The sequence below is a fragment of the Protobothrops mucrosquamatus genome, unplaced genomic scaffold (assembly GCF_001527695.2).
Source record: "Protobothrops mucrosquamatus isolate PMUCROS unplaced genomic scaffold, P.Mucros_1.0 scaffold11, whole genome shotgun sequence".
NCBI lineage: Eukaryota > Metazoa > Chordata > Lepidosauria > Squamata > Viperidae > Protobothrops > Protobothrops mucrosquamatus.
In genome coordinates this window covers 413,995-428,040 of record NW_015386398.1, presented here as the reverse complement: position 1 = coordinate 428,040, position 14,046 = coordinate 413,995, and the positions used below count along the sequence as shown (strand labels likewise).

At 38.6% G+C, this 14,046-nt stretch overlaps 1 protein-coding gene across 1 annotated transcript; it reads right to left on the bottom strand.

Moving 5' to 3' along the window:
• On the bottom strand, window positions 1-13,822 carry LOC107282709 (myc-associated zinc finger protein). The gene is given in 7 exon segments (XM_029283072.1): window positions 1-144; window positions 146-210; window positions 1,908-2,079; window positions 2,285-2,348; window positions 5,508-6,298; window positions 11,313-11,402; window positions 13,772-13,822. Coding segments are annotated over 7 exon segments (1,347 nt in total). The 5' UTR covers window positions 13,808-13,822; the 3' UTR covers window positions 1-15.
• Between the last annotated feature and the right edge of the window lie 224 nt (window positions 13,823-14,046).

Here is a 14,046-nt window from a genome sequence, read left to right as displayed (position 1 = left end):
GGCCCGGCCAGTGTTTCACCGCAGCGGTTGGCCCTCAGTGGCCATGGCCCCTTCTCCTGCGTGCGTCTGCAGATGCCCGTTGAGCTGAGCTGGGGTCTTGCAGTGCACGCCACACAGCTTGCAAAGGAAACGCTCCAGCCNCCAGCCGCGGGGCGGCTAGTCCATGGTCCTTGACCGCGTGGACCCTGAGGTAGGCCGCTGTGGTGAACCCTACGGGAGGGGGAGAAGGACAAAAACCAGCCAGGTCAGTGTCCGGCCTAGTGAAAGCGTTAACCCGGTGTCCTGCAATGCTTGGCTGTGCTTCATCTTAGAGGTGGCTGTGTCTTGAAACTTAGTGAAGAATCTATTGCAACAAGCTTCCCTAATTTCAGAGACAGCTTCTCATCCCAAAGACAGCTGTTTCTTGCCACCAAGCAAGTTATTACTGTACAAACAGCACATCCCACCCTAAGGGCAGCTGCATCTTGGTACTAAGGAAATCAATATAGTACAAATAACCTAAACCTCTTAACATAAAATCATCAAACCTTCAACAGAGACATTTTGGTAAGGGAATGTTAGTAGAATCCCCCTACAAGAGATTTATAATGTTGTATTTCTATTATTTAATTCAGTACAAACTTCAGAGCCAAAATTGAATAAAAAATAATAATTAACTGCTATTTTATGTTTCCAAGATTCCAGATATATGAACATACTGTATATTATTAATATATGGATAACATACATCAATCAAAAATATAATCCAGGAGATATATTAAAAGCACTGTTAAACTTTTAAAAATTTCACAATTTTTAATTTGCACATTGTCCAATAATTTTAATGAATGTATTAAGGCTATTGCATTGTCAAGATCATTTGGGATACTGATCTATCAGATGGATAGGGTGAAAACAGACACATCCGCTGCAGATGCCTTTCAACCATTCTTAAAATTATTTCTTGTACACGTCTATCAATTCATTGGACTATATCCATAGAAATAAGCATAATCTTTCACTTATACTGCATACTATAAATCTCTTCAGTATCCTACAAAATGAAACTAAGGAAATGCTTTGATACATAAATGGGAGAAAGAAATACTGGGAACCATTTGTATTGCCAGGCAGTTTGCTTATTGTAAACAAATATAACATTTGATTAACACTTGTGTATTAAGAAAGTTTAGTTCACAATTTCCAACATATATTATGGATAATCTTAACAGGCCTCATCTGCATTTTTGCAGAATTGCTCATGGATAGCAAATTTGGTTCCATGTTTAAAGGTTTTTAATATCCTTTCCATAAGTCATTTATACAAAGCTATTTAGCTGTATTCTAGTTGATGGAAATTATGCAGTTTTTTTAAATTTTTATGGAAAATTAGTAATATTCAAATAGGCTAGAAACTAGGAAACTAATCCTAGTACTGCATTAGGTTATGAAGCCAATGAGGTGACTTAAGCCGGTCATTCTCCGTCAGCTCTAGGAAGAAGACAATGGCAACCCACTAACTGAAATGACTTGCTCAGACAGTTGCCAGAAGTTGAAACTGACTTGAAGATACTCCCCCCCCCGCCCGCAAAAAAGGGAAAGTAATATCCGGAATAGAGATTAAATTGGGGTGGGGGCTGAGGCTGGGAATAGTACCCAGAAACAAAGTTGAACTTAAATTTACCTTCAAACAGGTTAGTCAAGAATGAAGAGATTTATGATTGAGACATTCCTGAAAGAAAGAGTGTAAGTGCAAAGCTTGAAAAACTAAATTAATTTACCTGAGATTAAATTCCAGTGAAACTGAATGAAACCTAAGAAAACCTGCACACATTTGCATACAGGGCCTCTTAGCACATTTCAAAAAGAGTAATATTTATATTTACAGTTAAGTTCAAATATTACCCATCTGAGCCCTATTCTCTTACCTTTGTTGCACAGTTCACAGACATGATTCGGCCCTTGGCTGTGTACTTTCATGTGGTCTGTGATATAGGCAGCACTCAGCATCTTTCCACACACGTGACATGGCACCTTTTCCTCATGGCGGACTGTGTGAGCACGTAGTCGATCCTTAGTGGCAAAAGCTGCTTCACAAGTCTGTAAAAATAGGAGCAAAGGAATCATATGAATGAATGTTATATCCATTGGTCCATTGCTCAATGCATTTAACAGCTAAAAACTAAAATGTGCATAAGGTTTTCTTAAAGTGGAGGTCATCTTTGTTCCCTGTTGCATCAGGAAGATTGCCCAGAACACTTGAGCATAAATAAATAGAACACTGTTATCAATGGAGAAAAAATACCTCACATTTGAAGGGTCTCTCTGTTGAATGGACTTGTCGAACATGGCTGTTCAAATGATCTGGCCTGTGGGAGGAAAGGAAAAAAATAAGATGAAAAGTGATTTTCTTATTCATTCTCTAAATGGGTTTGGGGTGATTCTACTTATCCACCAAAAAAAGCTTGTGTTGAGGAATCCGACATTTTATATTTGGGGGAAGACTGGAATAACAGTGGTACATTTATTTTGTAGTAGGATTTTATATTTTTTTAAAAAACTGGGAAGAATCATATACACTTAACTGCTGCAAATGCAGCACATATATAATAGGAACAGCCTTCAGAATTTTAGTTCCATTCTGGAAATTCTCTTATGTACAATACATACCACTAGTAGTGGAAAATACATGTTTGACACTTTAAGGAATTAATTAATGAGAATTTAGATGATTATATGCTAAATAATTCATAAGTTGAACGTATGGAAGGCCCATATTGAGCAAGTTTGGAAATTAGAATCCTGGATGTGACATTATGGTTTTACTATTAAAAATGAGACTGTTTAACTACACCTAGTTTAATTGGAAGTAATTTCTGTAAGGAGATTTTGCTTCTAGCATTCATAATAATGGGAACAATTTGTAAATAGGTTCAAGTAGCGTCTGCTATAAATATTAAATAAAAGCAGGCAGAAGGGATTTATTGCAGACAGTGGTAAATCCTGTCTTATGCAATTTCTTTTGCTTCAGACTATACTTGTATTTTGAATTCAATGATTGTCTTATTTAGCGACCATTTGCAATTTTCACAGTAATGAAAAAGTAACTTAACCAGTTCAAACATTTATAGCCTTCACAGGTTTGTAAAGCAAAGAAAAACTGAAATAAGATCATAAGCACAGTTGCAGTTTCACTTGGTGACTCTATCCCTTAATGACTAATTGCCAGTTCCAATTGTGATTGCTAAAGGACTATCTTTAAATCATTCTAAACCAGCAAGTACCAAAGGTATCAGACTTTTCTAATAGAAGTTTTTATTATAAAGTGGATGTTTAAAAATAGTGAAGATATCTTGTATTTTTGAATCCAAAAGAATCAATTCCTTTTATAAAACAAACTAGTTTATAACTATTAATTGTTCTTTTTATAAGCTTTCCTTAAGTAAAATGTAATAATTGATCAACCTGGCAATTTATTTGGGATGCAAAATTTCAAATGCTTGGCATTTGCAGAACATGAATATACTGTAAATATTAAAATATCATATCTTTAAAAAGCAAGCACATGGCTTCCATAGTGGGGTGAGGGCAGCAAATAGAAACCAAGGAAGAGTTTCTTGAGTACCAGCAACCTTTTTGATTGCTATTATCCATTTTTCCCTTGCCTTCCACATACAAGATGCAACTTTTATTCAAGTTTTTTTTTCCAAAACAGCCAGAAAAATTTAATATCCCTGTTAGTAGGCAAGTGAAAGTAACATAACTCTTTAATTTTATTTGCTAAGATTATCAGCTGAACAATTTTTCCTGTGTATTTTTTTAATCCAAAGTTTGTGGGAATGTCTCAAAATTACCAACCTAGTAAGCTTTTTTGCATTTCTAAAGCAGAACACAAATCCTTATTCTTTGGAACTTGCCTTTAGGACAAGGATGTAAAAAAGTGTAGTTCATAAGCCACATGCATCTCATCAGCATCTATCTGGTGGCCTCCAGAGTATGCAGGATCAAAACGGACTTATTTGGTATATTTTGGAGTGATTTTTAACTTTAAATCACTTTGGAGTGATTTAAACACTTTAGAGGCAAAATCTTAAACCTGTTCAAAATCCCAATTTTCCTTTCTCTGCTTGTGTCTGTTTTGAAACCTGGGTCTTCTGTGCTTTTTCAATTCAAATTTTGAACTGAAGAAATTGTGCACTGACTCTAAGTCTAACTACCATTTGAGATTTCTCACTTCTGTTCATGCCAGTTTTAAATAATTTATTTTTCTTACAATCTATGTCCTAAATTAAGCAGTTTCAGTATTTTAGTCCAAGGTATTCCAGACTCTTGCTATTTTATAGTCCTATTTCTTCTGTGCAGGTGTTTGTTGAAATATCCTGGAGTGCCAAAGTATTTAAAACTTTTAACCACAACACATTGACAAATATTTATAAGCTTGTTGCCAATACAGTATCATGTCATTACTTGATACTCTTGTAAGGTTTTAGTTCTGAAAATGTGGTATTTCCTTTTCCCACAAACTGACCACATGGTTGCTGCTTGATCCAAGAATATTTTCTAATATGTAAAAATCAGACAGCCTGGAATCTTTTCAGTCTGTCATTTTGAGGAAAATGTTAATGTGCAATTCAGAGTTAAAAACAAAGATCTCCCCAAATGTAGTATGCTAGCAATGATAAATTTTAAATTGTTCACCCCCACTTCACGTAACATTGTCTTAGTATGGACTTCTTTATATGGAGAAATTTTAAGTCATCTACTACCTAAAGAGCAAGTTTTTTAGAATGTCTTTGAAGAATTGTTTCAAACTGTTATCAACCTGACGAGGTAATTTCACAGGCAATATCAAAATGAGTATGCATTGGAATGAGATTAAAATGTTTTTTTCCCATTTATTTTTAAATTCAATAGATCTTGTTTTTTGAGGTTTCAAATTTAATTCTTAGTCTGCCAAGATATCTCAATTCACTTTCGGTGTCTGGTGCACATAATAATCAGAAAACTGCCTCAGAGATTCTTTGATGTCAGAATCCAACGGAACTATGGCAAGAATTGGGAAGCTTTCAAGTTAAGGTTGCACATTGTCACCTGTAGCCACACTAAAGAGAAATATGTTCTGACATTTGTTCACTATTTTTCTCTCAGCTGAAATTTATATAGAATAATGAAATTGTTGCTAAGGTTAATGATGAAAAGAAAGCATAGATTTCCTAAGGAGTTGACTATTATGGAGACCCATAGAACTAAGTGTCTACCAGTGTCTTTTAGAATGTTATGTCAACATATTAAAGAGATCTGGGGAAGTTAATAAAGGAGGAGGGCCTGATCTGGCCCACAGACCTCCCTAGATGATTTGGGAACTTGCACTCCTATATTATTATGCCTTCCTAAGTCAGTTTGGTATGTTGTATGTGTATTTTAGTCTTTACCAAAAAGGGGAAATACTTTTCTCAAATTTCTTGTGCAAGCACTTTAAAAATTCCCATATGAACTGCATCCACCCTGAACCCTCAACTCCCTCATACCGAGAGAAACTCTTCCCACAGTGGCTGCAGATGTACGGCTTGTGCACAGCACCATCATGTGAACGGACATGATAGCTCATGCGGTCCTTCCGTTTGAACCGTTGCTGGCAGACAGGGCATTGGTAGGGCTTCTCATCTGAATGTGACAACTTATGCCGATTGAGATGGTACACATCCCGGAAGGCTTTCCCACACATCTCACAAGCATGGTTCTTCCGGATACGTTTGCCTGATGCTGTAGTGGTCACTAGGCCTGCACCTGACCCTGCTGTGTTTCCAGTACCCTCAGCAGGGGCAGGTGTTGCTGGGGCTGTACCACCGATGGCAGAAACGCTAAGCAAGCTGAGGGGAACCATAGTGGGCATCTTCATGGTTGTGGGTCCAGCACGAGAAGCTTTTGCTCCTGTGTGTATAGCTTCATGGCGCCGCAGGTTGTAGCCATTCTTGAATTCTTTAGCACACAGGGAGCAAATGTAGGGCCCTTTACTCTTCGGTTTCTTCTGGGCCTCAGCTGCCTGTGGGTTGGCAGGAGCTGCCTGGGGGGTAGGGGCTTGCGTGGTCTGAGAGGGTGGCACTACCTGCCCACTCCCACCTTCAGAGGCAGAAGGCTGCTGCTGTTTCAAGGCAGCTGTATCTACTGTGGAAGCAGCTGGTGCAGAAGCAGTGGCAGCAGCAACCACAGCAGCTGCAGCTGCTGTTTCTTGTGCTGCAGCCAAAACAGGCAGGAGGTCCACTTGGAGGGACTCAGCAGAGGTACTTGTCTGTTGGGGAGGAGCAGTTGTGGTGGCAGTCTGAAAAAAGAGAGATTGTATAATTGAGTAACATAGTGATGAACAATGAAGTCTGAAACCCTACAGTAATCTAGCAACTTAAATACAAAGCTAAGTAAATTCTTACTTCAAAAGTAAGCATAGTTTTTCCTAGCAAAAGGAGCTGGATTAATCAATATACAGCATATGCTACTAAACAAAATAAAAGCAAATTCTTAGTTTTTAATATACTAATATTTGAGAGTTCCACTATGTGGAGAATTTCCCTTTTCTGCTCCCAGAATGTATTACAATGTCCCACTACTGAGACTAAAATAGTTTCCTTGTTGCATAACAGATAAGTGACATGGTGTGTGTATTTAAAATTGATTCTTTACAAATATAAGGAACAATATTAGCATATGTGCAATATCCTTGGAATAAGAGTGGAAGAAAAGTAGCTGGCTTTTGTCTATGACAGTACAGAAGAGGGAGTAATTCCACAGTTCAGCAGAAAGATATTGTGGTATGTTGAGTACTATCCCATTTGTTTTCCAGAGAATGTCTTTCTCTACACTAAACTGAGGTGATCAGTTTTAATGTGTGCACAAACAACTGTCATCTAGACTTAAGGGTATATAGCTCTACAAATGCCCGAATGATGCATTTATGCTTTAATACCTGCAAGGCAGAACAATCTCATTTTTCTTATGATTTTTCTCCACCAGGAGAGATTCAGTACTATGTATTAGAGATTAAGTTCATGTAGTAGTATTCTCTAGAAATTAATGCTTTTGAGTAGGTTGAACTTTCCAGTTATACTTTTGCCAAATGGTTGGGAATTTCTATGTACTGTACTGTACTGTAAAATGAAAATATAGGCATTCTAAAATGTGGGAAAAAAACTGTAGCAGTTTATAATTATTTTTCTTTTTAAATAATGCCTACCACTAATTTTAGCTTCCTGGAGGAATCACTTTAATTTTACCTTGATGTTCTGAGCACTGCAGAAACGCTCATTCACACTGATAGGGAGCTTATTTTCAATTTTTTAAGATAGACCTGCTTATAATTTATCCTGAAGAATTATAGTAATAAAATTTAACTTAAAATATTTATTTTTAAATGATACTCAACAGAAAGTGATCTCTCTTGCAGCACATAATACAGTTTTTCTTAGTATAAAACTAATTATGCTCTCTCAAGTCTATGCTGTTGCTGTTAAATAAGTTTCTGAGTCAGTTTCAAAAACTATTTTTTAAATTAAATCAACCTTGAAACTGCTTCCATAAAAATGACTACCCTGTTACTCAAACATGCTTGCTTTCACGATTTCAGGCAATTTATAGGCAAAATCAGTAAGGGAAGGCCAACCCTCTTCCTCAGAGCATCAGATGATCAGCTATTACAAGGTAGATTTATAGAACCTATCTAGGAAAAATTTAGTTGCATTTTAAAATGCATGATTATCCTGAATCATGCATATTTCAATAAGTTTAATTAATTTCTCTCTAATTGCCCAGAGCATGGAGTTCTGAGATTACAGCACTGCTAAAATTAAAGCAGTGTATATATATGATTCCTAGATTTCAAAAATCAATCAATTCTAACAAAAACATGTAGAAAGATACTATTGTCATATTTAGGCATTTTGTTTTGCCTTTCATACTTACAAAAGAAATGCATCTTCACACCACAAGGTATAAACCAGAACTGATTATATTCTGCATATTATCTGTACTGCTGATTAAAATGAAGGGCAGAAGTTGGGTCCAGACAATTCAAGGTATGGTATAAGTGAACGGTGATACTGCCATACCCATCTCAAAGACAGATTCTCAGTATTGTAGTGATTGCTCCAACCACTCAACAGAAAGCATGGAACAGGAACTATCATATAGCTTTAACTTTTCTAAGACATATGTAGGATTGAACATATAATCTTGTGAAAAAGTAGAGAAAAATACCGCTTAATAAATAGATTTATATATAAATTCTTGTTTGTGGTATAATAATCTTGTGATATAATAATCAATATACAGGGCATTCAGAAAGTTTTCAGACTCCCTTCACTTTTGATTCTATAATTGTTGAAATTCATTTTTTTCTCATTAATCTACACTCAGTACCCCATAATGAGAAAGTGGATACAGAATTTTAGAAACATCTGTAAATTTTTATTAAAAAGAAAAAAACCTGAAATATCACATTGGCATAAGTATTCAGATGCTTTGCAACAACACTTGAAACTTAGTTCAGGTGCCCCCCATTTCTCTTAATTGTTGCTGACATGTTTCTACACCTTGATTGGAGTCCACCTGTGATAAATTAAATTGATTGGACATGATTTGGAAAGGCACATACCTCTCTATAGAAGGCCTTAAAGCTGACAATGCATACTGTAGCAGAGCAAAAGCCATGAGGTCAAAGGAATTGCCTGTAGAGCTCTGAGACAGGATTATTGCAAGGCACAGATCAGGGGAACTCTATAATAAAATTTCTGCTGCACTGAAGGTTCCTACAAGCACAGTGGCCTCCATAATTCTCAAATGGAAAAAGTTTGGCACAACCAGGACTCTTCCAAGAGCTGGTCGCCCAGTCAAACTGAGCAATCAGGGGAGAAGGGCCTTAGTAAGAGAGGTGACCAAGAACCCGATGATCACTCTGACTGAGCTCCAGAGATCCTGTGTGGAGATGGGACAGAGTTCCAGAAGGACAACCATCACTGCAGCCCTCCACCGATCTGGATTTTATGGCAGAGTGGCTAGATGGAAGCCTCTCCTCAGTGCAAAACACACGAAAGCCCAAATTTGCAAAAAAGCAACTGAAGTACTCTCAAACTATGAGGAACAAGATTCTCTGATCTGATGGAATGAAGATTGAACTGTTTGGCCTCAATTCTAAATATTATGTCTGGAGAAAACCAGGCATCGCTCATCACCTGCCCAATATCATCCCAACAGTGAAGCATGGTGGTGGCAGCATAATGCTGTGGGGGTGTTTTTCAGCAGCAGGGACTGGGAGATTAGTCAGGGTTGAGGGAAAGCTGAATAGTGCAAAGTACAGGAATATCCTCAATGAAAACCTGTTCCACAGCACTCAGGACCTCAGACTGGGTCAAAGGTTCACTTTCCAACATGACAACGATCCTAAGCACACAACCAAGGCAACACAGGAGTGGCTTAGGGGCAACTCTGTGAATGTCCTAGAATGACCCAGCCAGAGCCCTGACTTGAACTCTATTGACCATCTCTAGAGAGACCTGAAAATGGCTGCCCACCGAGGATCGCCATCCCACTTGACTGAGCTTGAGAGGATTTGCAAGGAAGAATGGCAGAAAATCCCCCAATCCAGATGTGCAAAGCTTGTCACATCATACCCCAAAAGACTCGAGGCTCTAATTGCTGCCAAAACTACTTTAACAAAGTACTGAGTGAAGGGTCTAAATACTTATGCCAATGTGATATTGCAGTTTTTTCTTTTTAATAAATTTACATGAGAAAAAAAAATAAATTTCAACAACTGTAGAATTAGGCTGCAGCATAACAAAATTGATAGAAGTGAAGGGGTCTGAATACTTTCTGAATGCACTATAAGTGTCCAGGTCAGACATTTTTTCGTAACTTTGAACAAATCCTATTAATTTTATTTGGAAATAAATCTCAATATGTTCAGCAAGATATAGTCAAGAAACATGCAAAGAAATATTATTTGTCACTAAAATGATATAACTATGGTTACATGCCTTAGAAAAAAAATGATCATAAAACAGTACATAATCTTTGACCTACAATTTCAGAAGATGATCTGTTAGCTATATTGTTAACAAGTAAGTTTTAGTGCTTTATAAAGAAAAAATATATTTAAATATCTTTAAAAAGCAAAACAATTTATTGACATAGATTATGCCAATCTCACTTGCTTCTGTGTCCATCACAAAAGGTGGCAAAATGGTAAGATAAACAATCTTAAGTCTTTCAAAATTACAGCTGTAACAGGGGGAGGGAGAAACCCACTTTCCATAGTGTCAAACATGGGGGAAAACCTGCTATTTGTTCTTGTGGGATACAAATAAAAATCCAAAGCAATCAAGCCACAAAATGAAGAGAAAAGGTGGATAGACTTTGACTTATCCCTGAAAAAATTTGGCATCTCAGCTACAAGGTCAAAGATAGCAACCTGTTTTTCATGCTATTTATCTACTCTAAGCAGTAAAGGCATGGATGCTTATGTTTATGCCTGCTTGGTAAACGAAGCTCCAATTGACTGAAAGACTTACGTGATGAAGCTATTCCAGATGTATTGTGTTTTTGGATACATCACCTCAAACCAAGTTTGGATAGTAAGTACACGGAGGCATTTTTTCCTAGGGCTAAGCAACACTCATCTGTCAGATATTTGTCAGCATCAAACGTTTTGCATTTTCCCGAAATACAATAACATTTTTATTCAGATTGGCTTTATTTTTAAATAATCATGAGGAAATCTTAGGGTGCAGTTATACTGGTAGTTAAGCCCTATTAAATAATTTAATCTTTACTTTAAAAAGCAGAACAAATCCAAAACGATGGTACAAACTTTTTTTTCTGTTCAATCCTATCTAATACTCAGACTGTCTGAATTAGTCTCTGCAGTTTTTTTGGCAAGGTTTTTAGAAATGGTCTGTCATTGCCTCTTTCCTAAGGCTGCGAGAAATGACTAGGCCAAGATTATTCAGCTGGCTTTGTGCCTAAGGAAGGACTAGGATTCACAGCTCCTAATTTCTAGCCTGCTGTTTTAACCACTACACTAAACTGACTCTCACAAATTTTATTAGTCTTGGCCAAATCATTATTTCAGAGCCAATGGTATCAAAATGAAAGTGACTTCAAATAATGACTAAATTATTATAAAACTCATTTATAGCAACAGCAACAACTTTCAATAAAAGTCTTGCAAAGGGTACGATTGCTTTTGATATACATAAAATCTAATCTGCAATAGTGAGACACAGTTGCTTCTAGCAATTGTTTTCCGAAGAATCACTTGATTTTCCTTTATTGACTAAATAGCTCACCTGGAAAGGACTTTGACTACAGCCCTGAGCAGCAAAAAATCTTGACTGGATTTCAGTCCCAACCTGTAGAGGATTCTGAGTATGACTCTGCTAAAAAAACAAAACAAAGATCAGGGAATTTTAATAAAAAAATGATTCTTATGACAGGCAACTGCAAGAGTTAAATTCAAAAACCAATAGAGAAATAATTTAGTGATTCCACAGGAAAACTGATTTAAACTGGAAGAAGAGCTCATTATAAAAAATAAAATATCTTAAACCAGATAGCAGCATGACCCTTAGAGAGGATAAAGTATAAATACAAATATAACTGCTGTAAAGATCAGAAATCATTTTTATAAACTTTTCTTTCTTTCATTTTTTTCTTTGCTATTTATTTATCACTTTTCTTTTACCTTAATTTCTCTTTAAATTTGAATTGTCTTTACCTTATAAAAGCTTCTTTAACAAAAATATTTTTTGAAAATGTCAGCCATATTGAATTTTTGGATTGGGAGAAAGCTCAAACTTTTCTTCATCTGACCTAAGTAATTTTAAGCATTGTATGCAACTATGGACAAATTATGAATACATTGAGCAATTGAGTTGGAAATGAAAAAATAGCAGAAGAAAAAAAGTACGCATAACATTATTTAAGTACATCAATTAGCATTCAAATCCAAATCACATGAAACAGTATATCAAAACAGATAGTTGATTACTTTTGCAGCCATAATAAATTGAGATTCTATGTAGAATACTAGAGTTGTATGAAAATGTTCTGTAAAGGAGAGACCAGAAAAGATAAATAGTAGCAACAGATATAGGCAGTCACTGTATGAAATGTGCCTTACATTTCTGAAGTATAGAATAAGGCTATGGTGGGGGGGGGGGGAGATAAAGAGAAAGCTGCAGATGAAGTTAAGGTGTAGTTTAAAGGAGAATTATTTAAAAGTGGTTTGAAACTGAGTGGTGGCCTATCTGAAAAATAGAAGGCCTTGGTTATCTTCTGCAGAGAAATTTCTGATCAGAAAGAAAAGGTACTGGAAAGAAATACAGCACTTCTATTGGGGGAGCATACAACAGGAAGGGGCTAGTCTTTGCTGATAAACACTGAAAACTGAGGTTCAAAGAATTAAAAGTGGTAGCAAATTAAGACAAATAGTTAAAGAAGGTGGAAAAAAGACATGTTGAAGCAAATACAATCAACTGATTTGAGGCCTCTGAACCATATACAAATTTTCTCCCAAAACACTGGGAAGTAAATGAATGGAAGAGATGTGCCTCTTATTAGGCATATTTACATCTATTTATATAATATTAATTATTTATTGGCAAGATGGAAGAATCTAGGATTTACATGTATGTTTGAAACAGTTGGGCAATGGACTAAAACAGGTTTAAACAATTACAAAGGGGGAACAAATTAAGGCAACTCAATGGGGTGAAGAAAGGACAGCATGTTAAGGCAAGTCCAAGGCAACACACCTGGGGTGGGGTTTGACCACACACACCAATTCACCCAAAATGTTGGAAAGTAAATAAACGGAGTAAATATGCCTCTTACTAGTTATGTCTATAGCTCTCTATTACTAGGTCAGATGGAAGAATTGGGGATTTTTCTGCATTATCCTATGGCAGGAGACCACCTACCCTTGAGAGTTCATACAAAAAACATAAAAAGAGGAAACAGGTGGAAAATTCACACTACACCTGTTGGCACCAGAAGGTAGTCCATAGCCACCTCCTACTGTAAGTGCATGCGCTTGAGGGTAAGCAAATACTGGGGACCGGAAAATAAGAAGGAAGCACCTTTTGAGCATGGGTGGCCAAGTTCAAACTAATGCGGGGTGGAAACCCCTGGGATACCGGCCTGACAAGCAGGGAGCCAACATGGATAAGAGGCATTATATTGGCAGAGAGTGGTGGGAGTGTGGAGGTAGCAGGAAAGGGGAGGATTATGTGCGTGTGGCAAAACTAGGGCGAGGCGACTGAGGCGTGCCTATCTTGGGGGGCATTTTGGAAAGAAAGCTCCCTCGGAGTGGGGCTGAGGAGGCACCGAGGTAGCAACTGGCAGAGAAAAAGGTGGGGGAGCAGCGCGAGGGGCTGGGCAGAGCAAGCGCGAGAGGGAGGTGACCGTTGGCGGGGGGGGGGAGAGAAGCGCGAGGGGCTGGGCACAGCGAGCGTAGAGAACGAGGGGGTAGAGGGAGCGCAAGGCAACGCTGGGCGGAGGGAGGTGACCGTTGGGGCAGCGCGAGGCGGACGGTGGGGGGGAGCGCGTGCCGAGTGCGCCCTGCTGGCCCGCGCGCGCAAGGGCCCCCGCCCGCTGAGATTCCCGAGGGGAGGGGCGGGGCAGGGAGGGTGTGAGTAGGGAGCCTAGAGCTCCAGCTTGCGCTCTCTTGTCCTTCCCTGCTCGCGCTCCCCCCCCTTTTTTTTTGCGGAGAAGGGAGGGGGAAGGTGGAGGAAAAGGGGGGGGTTACCTGGAAGATGAAGCTGCTCCAGTTGCTCGGGTCCATGGCGGCGGTAACGAGCGGGGGAGGGGGTTCAGCTCGGCGAGAGGGGGGGTCGGGAAGGGAGGGGGGAGCGAGTGGGGAGCAGCAGCAACGTCGCGCGGGCGGGGGGAGTGAGGTGGGAGGGGGGAATAGAGCGAGGAGGCAGCGGCGCGAGGATTCCTCGGCGCGCACGCTGATTGGCCCCTTCTGCGCGCGCGCGCGCGCGTTCCCCCCTCCCGCACCACAGCGTTTCTGAGCGGGAG